This window comes from Oryzias latipes, chromosome 24 (assembly GCF_053564925.1).
Source record: "Oryzias latipes strain Hd-rR chromosome 24, Olatipes_Hd-rR_3.1".
NCBI classification, from domain to species: domain Eukaryota; kingdom Metazoa; phylum Chordata; class Actinopteri; order Beloniformes; family Adrianichthyidae; genus Oryzias; species Oryzias latipes.
The window spans coordinates 20219879-20233543 of record NC_136260.1 but is presented as its reverse complement, the minus strand read 5'-3'; the positions used below and the strand labels follow the sequence as shown (position 1 = coordinate 20233543).

Sequence of the window (13665 nt, the reverse complement as noted above, 5' to 3'; positions counted from 1 at the left end):
TGTTCAGAGTCAGACTACAATCATGCATACCAATTTGGGATCAAATTGGATTATGCATGGCTGAGTAATGGCCATTTTTCTTTTCATGGCGTGATTTCGAAACGCCTTCGAATTTTGACGTGCCGCCACGGTCACAAACGACCATAAAAACTTAAAAGCTTCGCAATTTAACATCAGACATGTGTCTAGTTTACAAAACCAAAGTTTGGAGTCATTGTTCACAAATCTCTAGGAGGAGTTCGTTCTAGAACGAGGCCTGCAAATGACCAAAATGCAGCAAAAATGACATATTGACATCAATATAGCAGACTTCCTGTGCAACTGACAGCTTGGTCCCAAGAGACTTTTTTGTAGGTTTCCATCTGATGAACATGTCCTGTAAATATCAAGCTTGTATGTTAAAGAACATGGCGGGGCTCGCGAAAACAAACATTGTAGGTGGCGCTATTGAGTCATTTTTGTGCACCCATGCGAGAGCTGTATATCTAAGGTGGAGATATGTAAGAGACATCTCATTCTGAAATCTCAGCCTCGTGATACAAACGGTTGATTTTTTATGAATTTTTAATTATCTGACTGCAACGCAATCAACCACTTCCTGTTTGGCGGTGGCTTGCGCAAGCACCGTCAGGTGTACGCCCATGAAACTTTAAACAATGAGAGAAGACCCTTGTGAGTATCTCCTGTTGTAATTTTATGAACGTCTGACAAAGCACAGAGAAAAGATAGGTCAAAATGTGACAAAAAATGTATTTGTTTATATCTAGGTGGCGCTATGGAGCTCGTCCAAGATTGTCATATCCATGGTTTCAGAATGGAAGCATCATCATCTCCATTGAATTTAAGTGAGATCGGACAAGGAATGTGCACGTGAGAGCAACTTTTGTGTGCATGGCGAGACGCCCAACTTCGCCGCTCTGTCACGACCACACCCCCGCATTGAAAGTTATGGCTTTTTGTCAGAGTAAACTTCAATGGCTTTTTAACAGGTGGATATCATTTTGAGGTGTGTCGGCTCATCCTACTTGGAGCAGTGATGCTCCAAGTCAAACATGTCATTTCCTCTTGCCAGCAGGTGGCGCTACACCTGTTCCGGATTCTTCCACTGCAGATGTGTTCAGAGTCAGACTGCAATCATGCACATAAATTTTGGATCAAATTGGATTATGCATGGCTGAATAATGGCCATTTTTCTTTTCATGGCGTGTTTTCAAAATGACCTCGAATTTTGACGCGCCGCCACGGTCACAAACAACCGTAAAAACTTAAAAGCTTCGCAATTTAACATCGGACATGGGTCTAGTTTACAAAACCAAAGTTTGGAGTCATTATTCATAAATCTCTAGGAGGAGTTCGTTCTAGAACGAGACCTGCAAATGTCCAAAATGCAGCAAAAATGACATATTGACATCAATATAGCAGACTTCCTGTGCAACTGACAGCTTGGTCCCAGGAGACTTTTTTGTAGGTTTCCATCTGATGGACATTCCTTGAAAAAATCAAGCTTGTATGTCAAAGCATGTGGCGGGGCTCGCCAAAACAAATTTTGTAGGTGGCGCTATCGAGCCATTTTTGTGCACCCATGTCAGTCTCCCATAAAATATAAAATTTTTCGCGACTCCTGATGTGTGTGCGAAATTTGGTGAGTTTTGGGGTATGTTAAAGGCCTCAAAAAGGCGACTGTTCCGTCGGAAGAAAAATAATAATAATAATAATCCGAGTAAATACAATAGGGTCCTTGCACTCCGTGCTCGGGCCCTAATAATAAACATTCGAATTACAATAGGGTCCTTGCACTCCGTGCTCGGGCCCTAATAATAAACATTCGAATTACAATAGGGTCCTTGCACTCCGTGCTCGGGCCCTAATAATAATAACTCTAACAGATACAATAGGGTCCTTGCACTCCGTGCTCGGGCCCTAATAACAAAAAGGCTCCACTGCAGATACAACGCATGCCTCTGTTGCTCTTACACTTTGCCTTTGCCTGAAATTTTGACTCTTCGTCAGCCCCCCGAACCCCAAGTCCCCACACATGAACAGGTGTGTATAAATGCTAAATCCATAGCTAACAAGGTCAGACTAATGGACTCTTATTCCTCTGGCGCCTTATCATCTCAATCACACAAACATTCAGCCTCAAAATAATGGCTTTTCTGTTTGCCTACCCTCTATGTGTGTGTGTGTGTGTGTGTGTGTGTGTGTGTGTGTGTGTGTGTGTGTGTCTTGGAGTTGTGCTACACAAGGTGTGTGCACCGCATACAGATTTGACAATAAGGCCAAAAGTTGGCAAATCTTGGGTCTGGATGTCAAAGCTTTTATTTACTCATTTATATAACTGTCAGTCAAACCAGTAGCACAAATTAAACATGTATTAATTATAAATAAACTGTAAAAAAGCTCCAAAAACATTAGAAATAATTGATAATCTTAGATTAAAGGAGTGAGTTTAGTTAAATCTGCATCACAAAATTACCTCATCATTTTTGTAAGATGTGCCAGAAGGATTAAGGAACTAAATTCTCAATCATCAGACACCTGGCAGTGACATTGAACATTAAGTCTATAAAGCTGTATGTTTAGTTCCATTCAACCAAAAGGGACAAACGTCACAAACTGTTCAGATTTCTGTATTGGCTTCATGTAGATGCATCACTAAGTCCTGACTGTCGTCCACACAGCGGTCAACATCCTTCAACCAGAACACCATCACCTCCCTAACCACAGTGACTGGAGATCCCTGTGCCACACTACACGTCATCTGTGGGATCTAACAATGACAGAATCAACTACCAGACATGATACAACACCAGCAAGTGAACTCTTGAACCTTTTTTACACGCTTACAAAAAAGACGCTGACTAGCCTTTGACATATTTTAGAGTTGAGACTTTTGTCTTTCGCTGCTTAACTCAAAACGTGTTCACTTAAGCATCATTTCTGTTGGTTACATATGTCCGCTTGAAGTCATTTTGGAAAATAGTGACTGCCAAATGGCAAAAGTTATAAACAGTCATAAAGTCTTAAACTACATTCACAGCGCCATAGGCAATACACGTCATATGTAAAAATTTTATGTAAGCCCACGTAAATGCATGTTTTGGTTCACGACTCTTGTGTTAATGTGTAGCTACAAACATATCTAAGACCATTTTTGGCGCGTTGAAAGTTAAAGCCTGTTGAACTTTGACCTATCTGGGATTTGGTAGTGATAGATGGATGGCATCTCTTTTAATTCATGGCCAGTTGCTTCGAAATAGATCGTGGAGGGAAAATTAATAATTGCGGTTTCTGCCCGGTCAGAATTAAATGACACCAAATCTTTCATATATCGGAATACAGCTTTGAAAGAACAACCCTGGAGAGAGAAATGCAAGATTTGCACCGCTTTGACATTTTGCGCCAACCCTCGTCCAACTGTAGGTGGCAAACATGCGCTAGGAAAAAGTAGTAAATGAATAAGAAGAAAAAGCCCTCTCTTCCCCTCCAGTGTGAATACTACGAGAAAAATTTGATTTGATTTGCATCACATGCCCAGTGTGTAGGTTTAGCTTTAGATTCACACTGTCAAGGGGTTGAATGAAAGATAACAGCACTGAAGAGAAGCCAAAGCCAATCTAGCATTTGTATTCCTCAAAGCTTATATGGACAAAAAAAATAATATTTTTTAACACAAAACCAGTTTTAGTGCAATAGCTGTTGTTTAATTTTTTGTTCAATAAAATTTAAACAACTTTTAGTGCAGTTTGATTGCTGACAATAGAAAATTAGTGGAGTACCTGGGGGGTCGTGGGGGAGTCAGAGATTCATTGAGTCACCACCAGACTAATAAAAACCCGCAGATGTCTGAAAAGGGCAGACGCAGAAAGGAAAAAAAAGAATAAAGTTGAACATCAACAAAACTTATTGGCACCACGTGTAGAACAAGACGTTGTGGGAGAGGTAATTGGCAATTTCTAACATCCACTAAAACCAGCTGGTATCAAGCAATAAACAGCTTTAGAAGAAACTCACGTCTAACAAGCAGCTGCAGCTCCAACATTCTAACACCACAGTAACCCAAGAACTGTCAGCTCAAGGGAAGATTAGATATGTCTGTCTGAAGAAATACCCTTGTGGAGCAGTGAATCCCAAAAAGTGGATTATAATAACACCATGTTGTACTTTCGTAAATCATTCTTATCAGGACAGCAGTTAAATTCATATCCTGGACATCTTGGTTTTAAAAATAGTCAATGGATGAAAGGCTACACAAACAGTAGACGATATTTGAGGAAAATCTGAATTAGTTTTGTGTTTTGAGGAACTTTACGAGATAAATCTGGGGCAAATTTTTGATTTCTTGTTTTTAAAAATCCAAAATTTCCCAAAATTACCTAAAGTCTTTTTGGTAAAAAAAATAAAAAACAATAAATAATTGGCTTTGGCTGAAATTCCTCACTATTCCCTAACAGACTATATAGTGGGACTGTATACTATATGTATGGTGTGCAATTCAGACACATACAAGATAGATAGATAGATAGATCGGTCGGTCGGTCGGTAGGTATTAATAAAATTTGTTTGAATTAAACATAATTTGCATCAAATGTATTAAAATTACATCTTAAAAGAACTAAAATAAGGTTCAGACTACATGTAAATGAAACGTTTAAAAACAAAAAAATAAGCTTTAGTGCATTCCTGTTGCTTCATAGCCACTCTGACCTGCGTGTCTAGGACAGGTTTTTTATTAAAAGGACAGCTTGAGCTCGGTGGGTTCACTATGGATAAACAGAAGTTCTCTACCAAAGGGATTTGAGATGGAGCAACTACAATCTCCAGAAACCAGTGGTGAAGACATGGAGAAGCAAATAAACCGAGTCTAGACATCGCTCAACTACGGCCGTGGAGGTTGTCAGCAGTACTCCTACACAAGATGAAAGGAAGCAGAGGAGGGAAGCTGGACAGGAAAAAGAAACGAAGAGAGAGACAGCGAGGAGGGCAGGATTGGGAAACTTCGAATTTATTTGCTTTTTAAGAAAACATCAAGGAAAAAACTACCACATTTTTCTGGCTTGTGTGTGCGATACAATGATATTGCTTGCTAATTTATTTTTTAAATATTATGAAGGAAGAAGAAATATGAAAGAAAGAAGGAAAACAAGATCAGGAACCCAAGGAATGAAAGGAGAGAAGAACAAGTAAAGGCCAGGAAAGAGAAGCAGACAAAGAGAGGGATTATAAGTGGAGGAAGGGAAACTGCGTGAGTGCATGTGCCCCGGCACAGAGGGGGCTGATTATTGACACCATGTGTTACCACAGGAAGCTCCTTGGGATAATATAAGCACCCCAAAAGATCAGAGAGTAAGGGTGGGATGAGAGAAAGACAGAAAAAGAGGTCATTCCAAAGTTTTTGCAGCTGCACATCTGTGTCTCTGTGTTCCTAAAGGTCAGCAGAATCTGTTTTTACTGCGGCACATCTTTAAGTCAGGCGTGCAGCGTCGAATCCCAGTGGCGGCCCGTCCAATCTGTCAGTCTGTCCAACAAATGTTCTCCCTATCATAGACAAATGAATATTTAAAGAAAAAGTGCTGTCTGTCTCAGTTGATGTACAAAACCTGCTCAGCTTCTGCCAGCAGTTCCCACATGTTATACGTGGGAAGATCTTGTTTTTATTGGAAAACCTCTAAACACACAGTTTCAAAAAATCAAAAAGTTTCATATTTAAAAAGGTTTCATCAAATATGAAGAATTTAATAAAATAATTACATCAGCAAATCATATTTTTATTTATAGATACCAACTTGGCCTGTAATAATTTGTTTTTCATGATAAACTAAAGACACTAAAGAAAATTTTTTTAAAAACGCCCAAATGAAAATCCTGTTTTTGGTGTTTTTAAAGGGCCTTATTCAGGCTAAATCAATTTTTTGAGATTTTAAGTGTATATAATGTTAATATCTTAAGAAAAACAACCCAAAATCTGTTCATGCGTTTCTAAGCATTCCCCCCAACCCATGAAAATGAGTGAGAACAGCCCCTTCCAGGAAGAACCTGCGTGGCCAGCACCGCCCCCAGGCAATCCATAGCGGAGCTAGGGGTTAACCCCAAAGCACTTTCCTTTTATATGCAGAATATACACATCCATCTTTGCAAAAGGTTGTATGTTTTCGTGGGCTAGACGAAGACATGCTGCTCTAGGTTGACGTCATGAAATGGGCGCCACCCACAAGGAGCGAAAGGCAGATTCTCAGATATCGAGTCGATTTACTTACAGATAGCAAAATGAGCTGAAAAACTAACTCATGTTTCATTACAAAATTATTCTTTAGTGTGCCAACGATAATATATTGTCATATATATTATCATATATATTCAATTCAATTGTATTTGTATAGACCAAATTTACAACAACAGTCGTCTATATCTGGATATAGTTTCATCTGAAAGGCTTAAGAAAAGCATGATATAGGCTGTTTAACAGGTTTTTTGTGATGATGGAGGACATTTATAAAGAACATTCGGCTTAAACGTTTATTTCTAAGGTTTTTTGTTTTTCAGGAATCCACAAGCTCCTTAGCGACTACATCCATGTGCGTCTTTGTTTTCCTCGGCTGAGCTGACATCTTACTCAAAACTGTACGGCTTGATAGCTCCGTTCTTAGCTATCAAACCTAGCTATCAAGTTAGGTATGGGACTATGAGGGGCTGTAAGCTAGTGGGAGAGCATGTAAAAAAATGGATGACAGGAAGTACGAGTGAGATTACTACATGCCGACAGTCCTGCCTACAACTTAGAGGTGAATTTCTAAAGAACTCCTGCCATTCCACAGAAACTATGACCTAGAAAACAATACGTTTTTTTGTTGTTTTCTTTGGGCTAAAAACGCCATAACCATAATTAAAAGACCACTGGAAACACCTTGAAAATAGATTAAAAAATGACATCAGAGTGAGACTTTATATGATAATGCGGTGAACATCTAAAAGTTTGGTCGTCTGGTTTTACTTTTTTTGCTGCATGTTAAATCTGAGTTTGTTTAGGTTTTGGCTGCAGAAAATATTCAGCAGCTGTGGCAAACACAAAGACCTGCCGTGTATGATCTGGCATGCACACAAACACTTACCGATTCATCAACTCATGGCCCGATTCTTTGTGTGGCTTAGCTTGATGTGGAATTGAGCTGGGCAGAGCAGCTATTGTGTCCCTGCTAGAATTAACTATTGATTTTCTCCTCAGCATTATCAATGCTGTTCTGACAACAGAACCGCAAGGACACACTCGCACATGCCAGCGCACATACATGCTCATCCACCTGGTTTATTTAACAAGAGGTGTTGCTTTGGAAAAGATGAAGGAGCAAAGTCCAAGTTTAGCTAAAAAATGCACAAAAGAATAAGATACTAAACCAATACTTATGGTTCAAAGTATACATAAATGGTTTATTATAACACCTCCCCTATCCGACTTTCTGAAGCTCCAAAATGTAACATTAATCTCAAATAGTTTTACTCTGGTTTAATCCAGCCCAGACAAAGGAAGCCACATCAATCAAATTGTTCCAGTCTCAGAGAACTGAGAGTCTGCTTGTCCCGCTTCTTGACTTGTTTGTTTCTCCTTCATTCAAAAACAGATAGATGTTTGATTACTTCTTTTTTATCATCATCAGTTTCCAGAAATTCTCCGAGCGTCTCATTGATTTGTGCTGGAAGAGACGGCATTCCGCTTTGTTTCTTGAAACAAAGCAAACCGGCAGATTTTGCAAAACTAAACAAATTAATATGAACTATATTACAGAGGCTTAGGTGCTGACAAATCTTCAGAGAACTGACATTCCTCCTTTCCAAACCGTTATCCGTCCATGGGCACGGAGATCTTTTTGAGTTTAATTTTCAAAACACGGAAAAGAAAAATAGTATAAATCATAAAAGATGAACAACTTTTTTTTTTATCCTTTAAATGTAGTTAAAACTATGCCAAACATTCACTATTGTTACATAACCTGTGTTTCTTTAGGTTGAGTTTACATAAAACAAAAATTCTAAAACAAATTCTAGACTTGCATCACTTTGTGTCCTTCATGGAGCGTCTATAGACCCAAAAGATCCAGAGCAACTGTCCAACTTAGCACCCAGCTAAATTTGGCACCTATAGGGTTCCTCTCAAAGACACATGAACACCTGTTGAAGTCACATGATCTACATCTTTGGGGCAATGGCATTGGTTAAATCTCTGCTGGTTTGATGCCAGAGGCCTGAGCTGTTGTTCTTCAGTAGAAAACCTCAGTTGAAGCTAGGGCTGCACGATATGAAGAAAACTTGCGATATGCGATATTAGTAATTAATATTGCGATAACGATATAATTTGCGGTGTATAAACAATTAGCAAAACAACCAAAAATATTATTCCCATTCCATTACAACATCTTAAAAATTATACTACAATTTACAAATCCTTTCTTCCTCCACCAAAAACAAGATCTCTACGTTTGTGTGACGCTTCCATCTGAGGAGGAGCAGCACTTTTTTGGCATTTTCAACGTTCTAATGCTGATATAACAGACTATTTTCATTCATCTTTATTGTTTTGTGTTGAAACGGGACGTTTCATCTGGAGGAGGGGGCGTATGTCACACTGTTACTTCCGCATTGGTGTTCAGATGACAGGTTCATAACGTAAGGTGACAAATGAACTTCACGGTGTGTGAATGAAAAGGAAAATAAAGGCTGCAGCGGTCCTCTACACCCAAACGTGTCTCTGAGCTCCTTATTTTACAGATGAATCTCTGCTTTACCGACACCGAACCCCGGCTCCACTGACAATAGTTTGATTTTGAGTCGCCAAAAGGTTCAGAATCTGTTATTCAAACCTATCCGGACATAAAACTTCACTTTTGCTCCACATATTTCTTCTTCAAGCTAGGCTCCGATAAACAGAAAACTTTGGTGTTTTTTCCTTGTTAATCTATGACTTTTTTCTCGTAAATTTACAAGAATTTAAGTTATAAATATATGAGATAGAAACTCGTAAATTTGCGAGTTTTTATCTCGTAATTTAACAGTTATGACTGTCTTTCTCGTAAATTTACGACTTAAAAGTTGTAATAAATTTTTTTTTTTTTTAACTGACCCTAAAACTCCGTCATAGTTGAGGTATATTGGCCTTAAAAAACAAAATAGGCTACATTTAATCAGTTGCCTGGTTTTTAGCAGTTTATCGTCTTTCCAAGCCTTTATCTGCAGGAAGGTATAGAAGCAACAATCCAAACTGGGAAAGCTATGGCCCAGAACGAAGATCAAGAGAAGTTTAATCTTCTGATGACTTCAAATCTGCTTTGGACACCAGTTCATGTTAATTGATCGGTTCTGTTCAAAGGCAATGCGTTCAATTTGTTTCCTTTGTACGAGCTACTTAGATAGATTGTCCACCTGTTTCCTTTGAGCCAATATCTTAAATTATGAATTTATTGTGTATCAAATGATCTTTTGTCAACAGAACCTGCTTGCAACTTTGAATTTTTCTATTCCAGGAACAACAAAAAAGAAATTCAACCTTATACCCACACCTCTTTCTTTGACTAGGCTGCAGCACTAACATCAATCCAAAAACCTGAATGAGCATTTATTTAATAGTGTAGTACACAATAAAAGAGATGAGCATTTAGACAAAAGAGCAAAATGAGGTGCCAAGAGCAGGAAGATGTGCTTAAAGAACATTTATGGCATTAAATACAAATATCCACTCAGACACAAAAATTAGAGTTCCTTTCTGATCATCTTTTGATCTATTTTCAAAGCGTTCCCAGTGGTCTTTTAATTATAATTTTGATAACTTAAGCCAAAAACTTGTCATTTTTTCAAGTCAAGATTCAACAGAAACAGAAAAGTTGTGGGCAGGACTGTGGGTGCAGAACACCCCCCCCCCCCTCGCCCCATTACTGAGAGCTCTCTGTTTACCTCCCACTCTCCTGCAAGCTTACAGCCCCTCACTCTCATTAACTTAACATTAGCATTGCAACAAAAATGGGGAGCAATATTGGAGATATCAGGGCGTCCAGTTCTGATCCAGATTCCAGCTCAGACGGGGAAAACAAAGACGTACATGGATGTGTTTGTCTGCAAGTGGATGCATCGGAATGGAGCAGAGCAGGGAGCTTGTGGCCTGCTGATTGTAACTTCTGCATCACAAATGTGATCTTTTTCAAACGACATTTTTTTTCATCTGCTCCTGATTTACAAAAATTTGATGGAACAAATACTACAATAATCACATTTTAAGCATTATTTTTTTTAGTTAAGTTTAGTTTAGTTTTCCACAATATGTCAGAAACATCAAATCACCTCATTTTCAAATAATATCACCAGAAATAAAGCAAAAAGAACATGTAAAAATCACAAAATAAACTATTTTCATCACACCCTTAATAATACTCTGTAGTAAAGCTGTGGTAAAGTTCAATGTCCCACATCCATCCATTTATTTTCCTAAACCACTATGTTACCTTTCTGGAGCCCGTCTCAGCTATTGTTGGGCGAAGGCGGGGTACACCCGGACAGGTCGCCAGTCTGTCGCAGGTTCCAAACATGCACACGTATAGGCATCATCCATGGGGTTGTGTTGATCAGCACTTTTGAGCCCATTTATATCGACAATAAGCAATAAGAAATCGACAAAACACAATTGAAGCTGACGAAAAGCTTCGATTGATTTCATGGGGCGGCCGTGGTGCAGCGGTAGGGCGGTCGTCCCATGATCGTAAGGTTTTTCGCCCATGAGTCGAAGTGTCCTTGGGCAAGACACTGAACCCCACCTTGCCTCTGGTGGTAGGCGGGCGCCTGTGTTTGGCAGCGGAGCCGCCACCAGTGTGTGAATGTGTGAGTGAATGTGTGTGTAACTGGGTGAATGGGTCTGTGAATGTAAAGCGCTTTGTCCTTGTAGGAAGAAAGGCGCTATATAAGTATACGCCATTTACCATTCTCCTTCACACTTTTATTTTCTTTACCTCACTCCCTTTCTGTTTATCTGTAGGTTCAACCTCTTGCTCAGGATCCTTCAAAACACCAGTTTGATCCATTTTCTCTTTACCATCAAAGTCAACAGCTCTTAAAAAGCCACTTCTCCTCTTCCTCTCTGGTTCTACCCTCCACCTCCTCCTCCTCTCTGATTATCTCCTGGTGTCTGTCTAAGCTCTGCCGTTGATAGAGAGCACGCCTGGTTGACACACCTGGTAATGAGGCTCCTAACATAGATGGCCTCTCCGGTCCTCTTCTACTCACTTATGTCTCTCTCCACCTCTCAGACACACAAACACAGCACAATGCAGAAATCCTCCCACCCTGATCCACTCTAACAGCAGCCCAGAGATTCAGCTCTACCTCCACAAATATGAAAATATGAATCATCAACTGGCGGCCCAACAGTTCCAATAATCAAACAAGCTTTACCAACATTAACAGGCTTTTCCAGTTCGTTCTATTGTCAAGTGAGCCCAAATATTCTATAGATACATTTCTTGCGCTCATATTTTGATTCTTCTGAGCATTTCTTTACAATGATTATCGTCAATCCTGCCGGGGCTTTGCTGCCCATTTTTCATCCTTTCCACATTCACAGACAGTCTTTCGCGTTAGCGTCTACCAAAGTAGAGAAGCTCTGGCCTGCATCTCATTCCATCACATTTTCTTAATCTGCTTTATCCCTTTCAGGGTCACAGAGTTGCCGGAGCCCAACCTGGCAACCGCTGGGCGAAGAGAGGGTACAACCTGGACAGGTGGCCAGCCTCTTGCAGGGTCATACAAGTACATAAATAAAAGCATGTCTGAATGATCCACAGATTATTGTCCAGTTTGTTTTCATGTTAAAATCTAGGAATTTTTCAAAAATGCTGCAAAAATGTGCCACTAGTGTGTTTCTTTACTGTTGAACTTTACTCATATTGAGAAAGCTAAAACTTTGTTTGAGACAACGGAAAAATGTAAATATTGATTTCATTTATAGTCTAAACCCAATGTCTCAGTTTCATATCTACAAGTTATAGACAGATCAAGAAAGATTTCAATTCGGTCCCACTAAATAGTTTTCCATCATGAATAGTATGTTTGCTTATGAAACTGTATCTTAATACCATCTTTGGAGATTCTTGACTTCTTCTAAAAGGAGTGGTCTATAAATGACAACACAACCAGGATTTTCCACAGAATTCCTGGTTTTGTCTGTGATGACCAATTTAATTCAGTTCAATTTTATTTATATAGCCCAAATTCACAACAACATTCGTCTCAATGGGCTTAATGTTCTCAAGCTGCAAAACAATTCCACATAATCACACCACCACCACCATGTTTATGTGTTAGTGTGATGTTCTTTTTACCCATTAAACCCTAAAATCATCCACTCTCCTATTAGAAAATTAGGAATTCACAAAATCTATTATTTAAAAACTCCTTTCTGTGTGTTTAGGCAAAGAAAACAGATTTTTGGTTATATTTTGATGGTAGTATTCCTTAACTATTATTATTAAAAGTTGCAACTTTTTTGTCGAAATCCCCAATTATGTGGAAACACTTTTTAATTTCTAACAAAAGAAATCTAATAATGGGAATGAACCAAATCAAATCACACTTGGTAAATACATTTGATATATCAGCTTGTGACTCAAAATTTAATACATTCAGTAGTTATATATCTTCCTTAAGGTTTTTTTTTTGTTTGTTTGTTTATTCCAGACAGTAATTACCCAAAAGTCTTAGGGTTACAAGTATTTTTTTTGTCTCATATGAGCATCTTTTTCGGCTTAAACTTTTCCTCCTAATACATGAGTTTTTTCAAACTTTTAGTTCATCTCTAGATTTTTTTTGTTTGAATTGATTATGATCTACTTCCAAATCCTTCCCAGACCTCCTAAACATTGATCACAAACATGTGATGAAACTCTGCAGGTCTTCTCCCTCCACATCTGGGCTCCATACATTGATACCTCCACTTGTTTCTTCACGTGTTTGTTAAATGGGGCCCCTGGGGAACTTCATGCCGCTTTCCTCCTTCTTTTGTTGGGGTCAAGCAAACAAAAAGGAGAACCCCCAAGAGAAGATGTTTTGATAACTTTGTGACTCTGTGTGTAATTAGGGGGGTATAAAATGCTAAATTCTCCTTTGTGATCTGCGTTGCGTCTAAATCGGGCCGCGCGCCGTGTTGATTCTGCGCACGGTCCCTGCAGCTAGACCCATGGTGGCTGTATCGATCCTCCATCGGAATGTGATGGCTTACCTCTCTGCTGGCTTCGGCAGCTTTGCCACATGAGCAGGGCGATGAGCGCAGGCAGGATCCGCTCCATTTCGTCCTGTGAGTTTGGAAACCCCGCTGCGCGCCTAGGACCTCACGCCGTCTGGGTGCGCGCGGCTCCGTGCCGAGTTGAATGACAAAAGTTTCGCACAAGTTGAGCCAAACTCTCCTTCTCCCCCTCTTCCTCTTCCTCTGTTTTCCCCTCCCCTTTGAGGGGGATTCGGGAGAAAGGGGGAAAGAGGGAGGCAAACTGTGGGGAAGATGCTGGATTTCTTTTGTTTGCTGTGCGCTTGTGGCGCAAAAAGCAAAACATTCCAGACAGATGTTGGCGCATTCTTTCAGAACCCAATTAGGAAAAACTTTTTTCTTAAGTTTCCTATTCAGAAAAGCACATTTAATTG

At 39.5% G+C, this 13665-nt stretch overlaps 1 protein-coding gene across 6 annotated transcripts in view; it reads right to left on the bottom strand.

Moving 5' to 3' along the window:
- lama2 (laminin, alpha 2) overlaps positions 1 to 13462 on the bottom strand; it is a 179025-nt gene extending 165563 nt beyond the window's left edge. For all 6 annotated transcript variants that reach the window (XM_078942947.1, XM_078942948.1, XM_078942949.1 and 3 more), the window contains exon 1: positions 13250 to 13462. In XM_078942947.1, coding sequence (XP_078799073.1) covers positions 13250 to 13316 — 67 coding nt within the window. In that variant the 5' untranslated portion in view covers positions 13317 to 13462. The remainder of the gene's footprint in view (positions 1 to 13249) is intronic.
- Between the last annotated feature and the right edge of the window lie 203 nt (positions 13463 to 13665).